Genomic DNA, 14,242 nt, shown 5'->3' on the forward strand with positions numbered 1-14,242 from the left:
GACATCCCCAATTATTATCTATTGATATTAATATGCCAAATATTGGTTAATCAGTCCATCCCTAATGAGGACCTCTCTTTTATGCACAAAGATGATGATAACTTTATTGACGGACTCTAAGTCAAAAAAACAAAAATTTAAAAAATTAAAAAAAAAAATATGAAAAAAGAAAAAAAAGAAAAATATGAAAAACATGAAAAAAATATGAAAAAATATGAAAAAAATATGAAAAAAAATATGAAAAAAAGCCACCAAATAAATAAATTAAGCCTAATGCTGATTATAATTTTTTGTTTAAAAAAAAAATCAAATTTACCCTGCTTCCTTGGAGCTGAGCATCTTGGCCCAGATCAGATCCGTATCGATGGGCTCCTCCCGCGGGTTGGTGGAGCTGACCTGCAGCATGAGGGAATCGCACGGAGCCCCAGTCAGCGTGGCCAAGCCCTCGATGGCGCGCCCCGCCTGCAAGGCAAAGTAGGAGCCGTGGAGTTTGGCTAGGGCCTTCTCGATGAGCGCCACCCACAGCTGCTTCCTCTGGGCCTGCAACGACCACAAAAATAAAGTGTCACGTCAGCTTTTTCCCGACATGGCAGGTCAGGTTCCAAATGTGCGGCCTAACCTGGGAGAAGAGGAGGAAGCCGTAGTCGTCACAGGGCAGCATGTCGTCCACCAGCACCGTGGTCCACGTCCCGTCTTTGCATAAGCGGACTTGGTAGGCTCCCTCTGTGCAAATAGTTCTGGTGATCATCACCCTCTCCACCAGCTCGGGACGCTCGGCCAGCACGGCCAGAGCACTGAGGAACCTAGAGAAAGAGACAGGAAAAAACAAAAACAACAATTTATTCAGACAATATTATATGGATTGGATGTAAATAAATAAATAAATCACATTTAAATGTCCCAATTAGGGATTGGTATCTCGGTTTTGTTGTGAAGCATTGTGGAGGCATAGGCAGCAGAAGCCGAATTTATTTCAGGTCCAACTTGTTTGCGGTCTACACGGGCGACGGTTTTGAAATGAGACATAATTATAGTAAATCACTTATAAATTGAAATCAGTCAACATGTAACTGATGTACAGACTTTATTTGCTGCACAAAGATATAGTCACACTGCTCCAGTGCCTGACCCCCCCCCCCCCCCTAACACGCTAACAAGGCCAGTAAAGTGGACACTTTTCCACCTTCCATTTTTTTTCCCCACACACGTTCAGCAACAATTAGTTCAGAAGTTCGTGACCTATTATAAGACTATTTAATAGTATTTAAATTTAGTTGATTTTCGATTCAGTCAAGGATTTTATCAGTACGGATGGGAGGATATATTTATATTTTCTATTTATTTGTAATATAAATTTAAAAAAGATTTTGAATTGTATTTTGAATTAAAGTGCAATAAGGCAGATCTTTTCATAAATGTCAGAAAATGCTTCCAGTGAACAGTAAATTTCAAGAAAACTGCAAGATACAAAAAAAAACTTTTAAGCTTTTCATAAAATTAAATTTTCACATGAATTTATGGCAAAAAGACACATTAAAAGTATCGATTTATGGTTTTAGCAATCAATATTGGGCTATGAAAAATAAAATTGATTTGAGTCATGGAATCGTCTTCTTTTTTTTTTTTTCATCCAACCCAAATGGATATCAAAACAGAGAAGAAGAAAAAAAGAAAAAAAAAGTGACATTTGGTTTAGGACCACTTACTATAACATTGTAAGCTGGCTGTGAACATTTCAATTTGAAATATGTTGCTGTTAATACTATGCAGCTTTCACAAGAATGATGACATTTTCATCAGTAGTGGACTTAATCAGAAGCAGTTTAGCTTTTCACATTATAATTGTTGGAGACAATGGAAAATTATTCCATTCAACAGAGAAATGCATAATGTATAAAAAAATATATATAAATTGAAAAAAAAAAATATTGCCCATCCCTAGTTAATATGCTGTCAGTTTATGGAGCAGTTGGCGCATCTCTACTCTATTTCTATTGGTTGGCTGGCGGGTGCTTGGTTGTTTGCTGGTTTATTAGGACAACTGTGTGTGTGTGTGTGTGTGTGTGTGTGTGTGTGTGTGTGTGTGTGGGTGTGTGTGTGTGTGTGTGTGTGTGCGCACGCACTCTGAGCACGAGCAAGAATTTGGGTTACATCCTGTTGAGAGTGAGAGGATTTGGCTCGAGGGAGGGTTATTTTTGATAAGCCGTGTGCGCTGCTGATGAAACTTGTATCGGGACAACTTTGTGAGGGACTTGACTTTGTTATATGTGTGCGTTTGTGTGGGTGCGCACACATGTACACCCCCCCTCAAAAGGACGCCAGACAAGGACAGGATGATACAACACATGTCCAGATGTTTGTGAATTCTCTTCCTGTCAGGTACATTTGTACATTTTTACACTATAATCTCTCTTAGATTTGTTTTCTCTTTCTGACAGCATATTTCTTTGTTATCATTTCACCGCCTCTTTGTCAACGTCCCTCTCTGCTCTATCTTCAAGGCCGAATTCAGTGCTTGTGAAATGTTCTGCAAAGCAAAACAAGACAATCGACTCGAGTCTCTTTGTCTTTTACACTTCATTGAACAGAGCAGAATGCATTACTTTTCTCCGGAATGCTGCTGAAAGATTTTGACATTTACATAAATAAGGGAAATAAAACCCTAATTATCATTGCATTTTATCACGCTAAAAGATGCTGCATTAGACTTTAACGGGTCGTTAGCATGCAGATTTTTCATGCACAGTGAACACAGCAATCACGGCTTGCCCTCTATAAGTGAAATTACGAAGCCCGAGGAGCATCCTACTTCTTTGTGATGTGTACTGACAGCTCACCAGCAGTTTCCCAGCAGCCCTTGGAGGATGTCGGAAGGTCGTGGCGTGCGGAAAACGGACCACTTGACGCCTCGGTCTTTGAAGTTGCTGCATTTGATCTCGTGGGGGCGGAGCCACTTCTTGATTCGCTGCTGGACGCTGTCGCCCTCGGGGAAGCCGACCGATCGAGGTCCCGGGGGGAAACTGTCGTCCACAAAGTTCACCGTGTTCTAATTGAGGGTGAGGAAGGACATGGGAGAGGATGGAGAGTGAAAAGGAGACGAGGAAATGGGCGGGACAATCAGACAACTACATTTTTGAGCTACAAAGATTTTTCCCTTAAAACCTCCAGAGGGTGTAATATATCCCACCGTTTTGTCACGGGGCTTTTCCACCTTAGACAACGAGGCACACTAAAGCAGCCAAACCAGCTTGACGCCCCGGTCGACAGACTCGACACGCTAGCTGTCATGCCGGGCTTAATTTTTTTTTGCAATCTGCCTTCTTTCCATGACATGCATGCACTCATGGCCTACAACAAAGCGCTCTAAAACAGGCAAGCCAGCCCCACGCCTCGGTCGACATGCTTGCTGTCACACCAGACTTTAAAAGTAATTAAAAAAAAAAAGTTTTTGTTTGCAATCTGCCTTCTCACTGTGACATGCATGCACTCATGGCCTACGAGGCGCTCTAAGTGGCCACACCAAACTCAAGCCTTGGTCGACATGCTGGCTGTCACACCGGATTTACAAAAAAATAAATAATAAATCCTTGCAATCTGCCTTCTCCCTGTGACATGCATGCACCCATGGCCTACAACAAGGCGCTCTAAGTGGCCACGCCAAACCCAAGCCTTGGTCGACATGCTGGCTGTCATGCCGGACTTACAAAAAGTTTTTTTTACTTGCAGTCTATCCACGACTTCAAATTTTTTTGCACGCAATCTGCTTTCTCCCTGTGACATGCATTCAATCATGGCCTACGACGAGGCACTCCAAGTGGCCACGCCAGCCATAATCTTTGGTCCATTTGATTACTTTTTAAACATGGTTTTTACCACTTTCTTGTAAAAATAAATAAATAAATAATAATCCCATATCGCCGCAATTGAGTACTACATTGTTCAGACTGCACAGGCATTTACAAATAAATCTCTAAATTTGCTTTACGGCGTCTTCAAAGAAAAGGAGGTTAGAGTGACATCATTACACAGCAGGAGACCAATGTGAAACCTTGTACCACCCGGGGGGCAGGACCCAAAAACAAATACAAACAAACTTTTTGACACATTCACCACAGAGAAACACACGCTTAAAAAAAAAACATAGCACATATTAAAGGCATCTGAAACAAAGCTCCATCTTTACTGCTCACAACACAGATAAACAAACTGAACATGATATCCAACCCGACACACTATCTGCTCATCTAAAGCCCTTTTGTAGCAACACGCGCCACTCCGGTTTCCTATTTTTGGTGTTAGAAGTGAGCCCGGCCAGCCGTGTTGCGAGCCAGGCGAGGGGATGTAATGCGGGTGCCCCGCTGGTAGCTCCCGGTGAAGCAAATTGATTGCTCGCCAGCCCCGGCTCATAATTCAATTCAGTTGCCTTGATGCCGCATTAGTGACCAGACAAGAGTCACCGCCTCGCCAACGCCGCCATCATCCAAGGTCGCAATGTAGCACGCGGAGTGCGTAGTTCACCGGTTTATGCACAACCCCTTGAACTAGCATTGACGTTTTATGGATGTAGGTGCCAATGTGGATTTACTATCACAGTCTGAGAGAGAGAAAAAAAATCAGCCCTTGACTTGAAGACAAAAAACAAAAACACAATTTGAACCTGATCCAAATAAATCTGTGTGTTCTTCACACAAAAGACCTTGGAAGGACGACTATAATTCTAACAGATAATCACCTTGATCTTTTAAGTGTACTCCATCCTTATGTTGAGTTCAAATCTGAATTGTTTTGCTAATAGGGTTTCATTTCCCAGTGATTCAGAGTCTAAGGTGCTGTGATGTTTACAGAGTGCGATTCCCTGTTTCCATAACAGTGGAGACGTGCCAGCGAGCAAACCGTACACTGCTCCCGCCCTGGCAGCTCCCAGCAGACGCAAAACTGGCAGGCATACAAGACTGCTTTTTAGACAGCGGTAAGCATGTAGCCGAATATCATAAGTGGCATAGATGACGTTTATCTGCGCAAACATGGCAACAAGAACGCATGGTATCACACTTATTTATTGCAAAACAGAAAGGAGCGCTGGCGAAATGCAATGCCATGGTGAGACAACAGCTGTTAACTGCGAGGAGTCACAACAAACTATGCTTGTAGATAGTCTAGGTTTGGCCACAAATTCGGCCAAACAATTTTGTAAGTCGAGAGTGATAAAGGAGGCGGAAAGATAAACTGATTCTTCAATTATTTCCATGGCGACTAAGAATAAGAGTGGACCTGCCTGGAAGAGCTTGTCTATCATAAGAGCGAAAGATTGTTTCCAGTGCTTGTGTAAAAATTGTATAGAAACTCATAAAACAAGAGCTTGGTATTAAAAGCATGTGTTTGGCTTCTTTGCCTTTAGATCAATTATACGACTGTGGCGTCAATAAATGAGTGTCAAACTCAAGGCCCGGGTGTCCAGATCTAGCCAACCGTATCATGTGTGGATCACTAAAGCAAATAAAGTGTGTCGACTTCATGTTTGGGTAAGTTCATTTTGGCAAAAAATCTGTACCAAATGGTAATTTACTTTATTTATATCAGTTAGAACTGATTTTACAAGCAATTATTTTCACCAAACACTAATTGGACAATAGCTATTTAGTAAAGACTTGTGATTTCAGACAAAGAATTACACTACCTAGTCTCCGCTAGCTTAATGTTAACATGCAATGCAAAACACATGGGATACAAATGACCCTCTATGTGGTTGTGATGATACCCTTTAAACCAGGGTTGTCAAAATATAGCTCGCGGGCCATCAGGGCGTCAAATCTAACCCGTGAGGACAGAACACAAACCACAGTCTTTAAGTAAAATTATTGTTGTTATTAATTTTATCCACTGAGGGCGCACTGACAACCACTTAAATAACATTCTGAAATTTGGCAGTTACTCAAGATTTAATGCAAAAAATATTGCACACATTTTTGTTCAGAAATTTCCAATTACTCTGCAATAAGATAATAAATGAGAATTTCTTTCTATATACACCAAAAAAAAAAAAAAGTAAATAATTTGACATGTCATATATTGTAAATAGTTTAAAGCCTCAATCGCTTTGAGGTTGTTCAACCGCCCATGTGCCTTGTATTATTTTCACTATATGTTTTGGAGCATGCGAAATTATGATGACTTGAGAGGAATAGACAAACTCGCAGACGTTTAAAAGGGATCAGGTCCAGATGATGCTGTTAGTGATTACGTTCACCATAGGGAAGCGGATGATTTCTGCCCAGCACTCAAGCTCTGTGGCTAAAAATAGGCCAGCCCAGCATTTGCCTTAGCATGTTCACACACATGCAGTCAGCCGCGAAAATATTGTGACATCGGGACAGGTTGAGCATGAGGATTGATGTGAAGGGAGTTTTTTTTTTAGTTTTTTTTATGGGGTCACTTTAATGTCAGTCTATAGTGAGAAAACATGTGGAAAAAGAGGGTACAAGTGCTCTCAGACAGCTTTGCCAACCAGGAATGGAGCAATGAATAATATACCCCCCCAAAAAATCATCACATGCTTTTGTAGTGTTAGGAAGTGAGAATTCAACCGATTCCTAAAAAAATTACATGCATTGAAATGACCTGAAGGTGTTCTGGCTTGTTATAAGTAAGTAATATGTATGTCTAAAGAAAATTCTGCTGCTTGTGGGTTTTTGATGAAAACAGTTAATAAGTCCATTAATCCTCCAAAGATACAAGCCAAATTAGTTACATTGAAAAATTGAACAATGATTATGTCCCAAAGTAATAAAACAGTAAATGGTATGAAACATTTTGCCTACTAATGGTGCTATATGTCATCCATAATGAGCGTGTTGACAGATTTTCTTACCTCTCTGCAGAAGCTGACAATGTTCTCCCACAGCTCCTTGGCTTCACCCTCATCATTACGCCGACGGGCCTCGACATGCATGCTCTCTCTCCTTTTCAGAGGTTTTATCACCTTGCGAAGGGTGAGGTACTGCTGCGGTGTGTGACAAGCCGCGCAGTTCTTGGCCTTAACGTCATTGAGCAGTGTACATGCTGGGCAACTCCACTGGCCAGGCCTCTCCTGAATGTTAGACGAGCTGGACGAGGAAGAGCTGGAACTCGAAGAAGCGATAGCTGAAGATGAGGAAGAATAACCTCTGCCCTGTTTCCGTGTTTTATGACCCGAGGAGGATGAAGACGCGCAGGAGCATGCTGCGCCAGGCCCGGATGGGACCTGGCCACAGTGCGTACAGCAGCGAAGCAGGGCCGCCTGCTGCTCCTGAAAGCCGTGCAGCTTGGACGACCCACAGGCAGAGCACTTTGGAGCACCTGTGGGGTTGCGCAGGGTGCACTTGGAGCAGGCCCAAGTGCTAAAGTCCGGGCTAGAAGGGCTGGCCGGGGTGAAGCGCACCGTCTCGCAACCCAAATCGATTAAGTCGGCACCAGCTCGCGACAAACGGCAGGTTTCACATTTCGACGAGCCGCTTGTGTTAGCTAGAGAGCAGCCTGGGCACTTCCAGGTGGGGGCTCCTGAGGAAGGGTGGTGATTCTTTTGGGGGTCTTCTTCTTCTAAGATACTGAGGCGCTTACTGGGGTATGATGGCTCCTGGGGTTGGGCGTGTTTGGGTTTGGCAGGACGCTGGGGGCCAGGCTGGGGAAGTACGTTTGCACTTGGAGGAGAGGTGGGACTTGGAGTGTTAGTGCCTTGGTTTGGCGGTCTCCCTGTCGGAGGCACCTCTCTCCTACTTCGTGGCACAGGGTTGTTCTGGAGGGAAGAAAAAGCACTAAACGTAGAAGACGGCACATGGGGAGGTTCTTGGGGTTCGCAGGGAGGAGCTGGAGGTGAATCATCAGTTAGGTCTATGACTAGAGGGGTGGTCCCTGCTGAGGCCACAGGAAAGCCCAGTACAGGAGTGCGAACCTCTGGTACCACCAATGCCTCAGGGGGGATTTTGGGTAACGACAGTTTCCTGGGTCCACCACAGGCTGAGCATGACAATGCAACGGGCGTATTGTGAAGGGTGCAGCGAGGGCAAGCCCAGCCCGACTGCTGCTGCTCCATGCCACCCACTTCCCCATTGCTCTCAGACCGTCTCAACATATCCTCCTTAACCGGAACCTGTCCTTGGGGTTCTGAAAGCACGGCGGGCGTGATGGTAGGCGTTGGGGGTTCTGTCGTAGGAGCAGGGGGGAGACCGTTGGAGGTGGCAGCTACGGTTGTGATGGCAGGCGCTGGGGTGGTGGAGGAAGATCCGAAGCCGCAGACGGAGCAGGCTCTCGATCCCTGAGGGTTGTTGAGGGTACAGCGCGGGCAGGCCCAGCGGTGCTCCTCGCTACTGCTCAGGCGAAGGATCTGATTAAGGTCAGGTTTCTGGCGAGGCGCCTCACAGATCGAACAGCGAGGTGCGCCGCCGACATTTAAGAAGGTGCAGCGTCCACATGACCACTCGCTGCCTCGCACTGCAGCTGCCATGGAGCCAGGAGAGTGAGAATGGCTGCAAAAGACGGGGAAAAAAAAGTTACGGTCAAAGTCAAGTCGAGGAATTTTGTTGCCATTCTGCATTTGCCTTAAAAGTACTCAGTAGTCAGATTTGAGCCACTTGGGTAGTCTTCTCACTACCCTACTTGGCACGACACGAAACTTGCGCAAAGCCATGTACCTTTTAGGCTCTTCAAAACATACAACTATTAGGGGTCCAATAATGATTTCCTGCAGAATTCTACAGAGGGACAGAAATAGACTCCACCAGTTCTTTATAGGCTGCCTAAGCTTTGTTCCCAGTCCGTCCCTGACCACCAGGCTGAGCAAGCTTTTTGGGGAAAAAAAACCCCCAGCCTGGACTCCTGTCCCCTTATTCCTAACAGCATATTGAGCAATAATGAAGACAGGTCTCTGGAACAAGTATGAGGAAATCAAAGCTTGAGATGGAGGGGACATGAGTGAATAATAAGATAAACTATCAAGTGAGGAAACACTTGCTTCCACTGAGATAATAGTGATTATCCTAAGAAAGAGTAGTGAAAAAAACCCCATTTGAGACCACATGAGGATGGGACCCGACAAAATGAGAAAGGAAAAATGGAGTGTGTGAGGGAAAGATTGCCTCGCTCAGGGGAGCAAAAATTAAATCTCTTTCCAGAGGGCACCGAGGGCAGTAAATCCATACACAATGGCTGTATGATTAGAGCCAAGAAATGCAGCAGAGAGAGCAGGAGACTGAGGAGAGGAGGCTGCAATTGCCTCACAATAATAGAGGTAAAACTCTGGCTGCTTCTCCACAGACACTCTGCAAATTAGGCAAAGGCAGACAACTCTCCATCAGATTATTCTAATACCTCGCTCCCATTGACCTTTGCATGCAGGCTTCGGAAGAGCAATGGATGTGTACTCGGTGGCTTTGTATTAACCAACACTGGAAAGTCACCGTCACTCAAGTTGCTCATGTGTGAACAACAACACAGACACGGCATTGTGGGTATGATGGGGTAGTGAAGGTGAAGTGCAAAGAGCAAGAGCAATCTTCTGTTCTTCACTTTGGTCCCGAGGGTAAAGGTGTTGTCCACAGTATGACAACGGGACGTCATCACATTCTGGGCTTTATTTAGTTTTGGGTGTACAGGCAGTTTTATTAAAGCTATGTGTGGAGTTAAAGCCAGCTGGGACCCTACTAAGGATGAGTGATACAGAGAATGGATGGAGGAATTTAATCATTGTAAAACATACTTAGGTATTATTGGTATGGAGTTATACATGGAGTTGGTTCTGTAGATGCTTGATGCTTATTGAGGGATCACGTAACATAGGAGGGCAGCCTCATCGGGTCCAGAGTTGTCAGTTCAACTCAAAATGAAGAGACATTCCTTTGACGACAACGAATTCTGGACAGGGAGGACCACTGGTTTGAAAAAAAATTGTGAAAGAAACCACCTACGTAAAACTCATGTGACCACCCCCAGCGGACAAACCCACCAGAGACATACAGCAAATAGGAGGGCACCATACTTAAGACTTAGAAGTGAAGAAACCTTTTGGATATATGGTAAAGCATCGTTAACAACCGAAAAGAGTCTAGTTGCCTTGACTAAACTTGCGGATTTATTGAAGTGACTAGGTTCTAAAGTAGCTGAATATCGGAGGGGCGAATAGTCCTTAATGTTGTCTGTGGGTCAATATCTGAACACAAGCATGCTTCTGAATCTATTTGTAGATAAAGCACAGTCACATGCTTTGCTTTTGTGCTGAGGTTGGTCTGCAGCCTCAGCCTTTTGCCCTCAGCCAATGAAAGTTACGGAAGAAGAAGTTCCAGTACATTATGTCAGAAACCATTAGCAGAGTATTTATTCTCTTGGGCTGACGTCAGCACTCCGACCTAAAGCATCTCCCTGGAGAGGAGGAAGAAATTATCGGCCTTTCAGCAATCACGATAAACAAGCAAACAAAAAAAAAAAAGTACTTGGCTCTTTGCGTGGCTTCAACTTTCATTCAACAACTATTCAAGAAGATTATGAAAATAAATTTGTGTGTTTATGTGCTTAGTAGTTAGGTTGCAAGTGAAAATCAATTATGGGGTAATACAGCAGAAATGCTTCTGTTAAAAAGCAACCCGAGAGGATTATAGCAAAATCTTTCCCGAGACTCACTTTGGTTGGCCAAGGTTAGAATTGATGACACGCCAAGCTATCCAAAGGCCCTTCCTCCCGTCTGTCTGCCTGTCTGTCTACAAGGACCCACAACAGCCATGACAACAACGAGAGTCAGTGCCTCATGTTTCATGACAGCTCCTTCCCTGTAGCCATTTCCATAACTGTCAGTCTCTTTCATCTGCAGTGAGAGAGCAAAGTCGTAGTGTCAGCCACATGGCAACTTTGTCAAATCAATTGATTTGCATGGAATTGGAGCTAAGGGATGGCAAATTTATCATCCGTCTGTCTGTCTGCAGAAGGCATCAGAGCTCAGAGGACTTCCACAATGAGCTGATCATTCTCTTGAGGATTTTTCAAACATCTCACTTAATTACATCATTATTTTCTGCTCTCAGTGTGCACCGATAAGGGGCACCTAACTTAATAAAATGTCACAATCCTTGCCTTCCATTAAAAGAAATATCCGGCCTGTGATCCCTTGACAGTACTAAAAAAAAAAAAGAAAAAAAAAGGAGAAAAAAAAAAGGAGAAAAAAAAAAAGAGAGTCTCTGCATTCAGTGCTCCACTCACTCATAAGTGTGTGCGCCAACACAGGGACCCATGCTCGCACCTTTTCTCCTTGGCCCTGTTCAGTCAAGCTGCTCTAAAAGTGCCCACTTCAGCTCCTCAGTTGCTCGGTGTCGCAGACCCGGGCAGACGGCCAACAGCTTACAGTGGAGCGAAAGCGTGAGAGACGCACAACTCCACCTTTAAAATAATGATCTTTTTGCAATGAGATTTTCAGTGCAAAGTACTAAGTCTGAATAAATCATCAGGGCATCAATGACCCTTGCATAAATCTTCATTGGCTATAGGGCGATAACGTATCCTCAGTTGAATGTTACAAAAAAAGTGAACGCTGCAAAGTTGAAAACAAGTTAACAGTTCGCAGCTCTGTCCAGACTACAAATAGATGGAAGACAATGGCAGGTGCATGATGGGTAAGTGACGCCGGGTGCCGAAGGCTCCTGATTGTGTGTATGCCAGTGTACTGCTGGCTGCTTGGATTCACTCTGCATACTGAACTCCGCTGCGAGATCAAGTGAGCCGAGTCTCGCCAGCTTCTCCCCGCCTCACCGCGAGACATTTGGCCTTTGTGCGACAGTCATTAGCACTGCCTTTCCAAGCTTGGCCCTGGGCCCGGCCGGGGGCCCGGGGGAAGTAGCTGGCCTGCTCCTTGAAGAAGCTTTTTACTTTATTAATCTAACACAAAATGGGGGCACCATCTTGAAAATTGATGACTTAAGTTTTGAACATATTAACGCCAACCACATAGTCACACTTAAGTGTTGCATAAATTACTGGTTGAAGGTTTTCATTGTTAAAATAATATAATGAGTAATTCATTTGAATGCTCTAAAATCTTTATTGAACTCTGACATTCTGGATATCAGACTTCAGTTTGAACGAGCATGTAGTTGAGTCAGCACCTTCGGGACATTACACAACCGACAGCCTGCCGTGAGGTGACTCACAACGACAGTCCATCTTGTGACCAGTTGCGAGGCTCTGACTTTAATCCTTTTCTGCAAAACAACACATTTGTCTTGCTCAATCAGTAAGGGCTGGCATTAATTGGTTAACGGAATCAATTCAACCCACGATCAGACAGTTGAAGCTATTTATCATGTTGAACAACATCAATCGATTCCAATTCATTAGTAGCGTGTTCAACATTAACAGTTGTACGCTATTCGATGCCGTTTCAATTCTAGTACATTCATTATTGCAGGTTTCTACATATCACACTTTACAAGAAAGCGAGGTAGCGGTAAAATAAAGCCTGACCAGCAGTTTCTTTTGAATGCCAGGACAGAACTGAACTGAAAATAATTCAGGTTGCGAAACATTTGATTATTAGACCGACAAGCTGAATAAGGATTATTATCATTATTCACATAGGAGAAGGAGACGGCAGGAAAGATTTGGAGCAGTCTGGGCAAGAAACCTGTCATTTTCTTCATGGAACTGCTCTTGTTTTCAAGGTAATCATTTCTAAATTTCGCAAAATCAATACCAAGAACATAGCTTGGCAACGAAAAGGATTCTTCTTCGCACACATGATTTTAGGCCAACCACAATCAAATCAGTCAGAAACTTGGCAAGATGGACTTGTATTATACAACTCCCTCTGACATACAAGTTTAAAGAAAGTTTTTTGCTTTTTAAAAAGTCACCTCCACATTGCAAGCAACGGATCTTGTCGACAGCTTTTGTTGGTGAGTCAAAGTTACAGATTTGAAAATGAACTGGAATAGTTTCTTGGACTAGCTAAGTGTTGTAGCATGAGTAATAGCACTTACTCGTCAACTCTGGCAGGGTTCCCAAATGACAACAGAAAATACAACGCTGAGCCACGAGTGCTGCTTTTGGGATGCAAGGTTCTACATGGACATCAGTTTTGTATTATGACACTGTATTATCATGACTGTGACGTGCTGACATGGCGGGGGTGGGGGTGGGGGGGGGGGTAAACCCAGGAAACATCCTGTTACAATTGAGAGGGAAACGTCAGAAACAGATTTAGAACAAAATCAATAATTTAGCTCAAGCTTGTACAATAGATGGATATTTTGCAGTTACCCAAGCAGCTATGAGACTAGCAAAATCTAGATTTTCTCAACTAATGTCTAATCAGTAAAATGTTCTTACCAATTGAGAAGACATTACAAATGCTGTAGTGATGTAGTCACACAAGAACTTTAAGCAGAACCACGTAAACTTTTTAAATGAATCTTTACACAAACAAATGTTTCTAAATGGATTCAGTATGGAAAGTCCAGTTTTGAAATGAAAAATCCTCTGCTATATGAAACAACACGAGTATTGTGCTATACAAAACAAGAACATTATTGTTGAAATTAAAACACACCCAAATCTTTAAATTATAGAATTTCCTAAACAGGGACGCTTCTGTTGTTGCTAATTTATGCTAGCTTGACACATACGAACTCACATATTTTATAACCCAGGGCGTCATCACACAAATAACTATTAACAGGATTGTATCCTTCTAGCTCACAAGCTAAAGACTGTGCTAAAGGGCAAAAGTACGGAGGCTCCTGACCTCTTGCACTGCCCCTGTGTGAATATTTCATGACCCGTGCTCATTTTTGCCAAGTGAATATGTCAGCGGAGGAGACAGCTTGGGATATTTGAATATTTACAGAGAGGAAACCGTCTGACTTGGTTTCATTGCACAGTGGCAAAAAGCTAGCGCAAGCAGGAAGCTGACAAGACACTCCGGAATGAGAGGAAGAAGTGACGATATAGCAGAAGAACAGTGTCGTGGGTGCAGAAGAGGCAGCCCATCACTCCAGGACACCTTTCGAGACAAAAAGTGACCAACGCAAGTACCGAGTGTACCAAAGGGTTGGCCCTCTCAGCAGGAGCTATGCTGACACAGCAAAACGGGAACTTCTCAGAAGGGAAACAGTTAGCGGAAGTGGTGTGTTGTAACAAATCAAACCCAAAAGATGTTTACCATTACGGACATCTCTGACCACTGAAATAATCACCAGATCACATAGTTCTGATCATACGGAGTAGGAGA

The 14,242-nt window shown here is 43.6% G+C and overlaps 1 protein-coding gene across 4 annotated transcripts in view; it reads right to left on the reverse strand.

Annotated features, from left to right (window-relative positions):
* capn15 (calpain 15) overlaps window positions 1-14,242 on the reverse strand; it is a 35,799-nt gene that overhangs the window by 11,161 nt on the left and 10,396 nt on the right. For 3 of the 4 annotated variants that reach the window (XM_086064660.1, XM_086064659.1, XM_086064658.1), the window contains exons 2-5: window positions 6,869-8,501; window positions 2,838-3,046; window positions 620-803; window positions 317-540 (exon numbers count right to left, since the gene is read on the reverse strand). In XM_086064660.1, coding sequence (XP_085920786.1) covers window positions 317-540; window positions 620-803; window positions 2,838-3,046; window positions 6,869-8,479 — 2,228 coding nt within the window. In that variant the 5' untranslated portion in view covers window positions 8,480-8,501. Of the gene's footprint in view, window positions 1-316; window positions 541-619; window positions 804-2,837; window positions 3,047-6,868; window positions 8,502-12,992; window positions 13,031-14,242 lie in introns of those variants that run through there. The other variant, XM_086064661.1, reaches the window with a different exon arrangement.

The sequence above is a fragment of the Leptonotus elevatus genome, chromosome 20, assembly GCF_054856555.1.
Source record: "Leptonotus elevatus isolate MCC_2025b chromosome 20, RoL_Lele_1.0, whole genome shotgun sequence".
NCBI classification, from domain to species: Eukaryota; Metazoa; Chordata; class Actinopteri; order Syngnathiformes; family Syngnathidae; genus Leptonotus; species Leptonotus elevatus.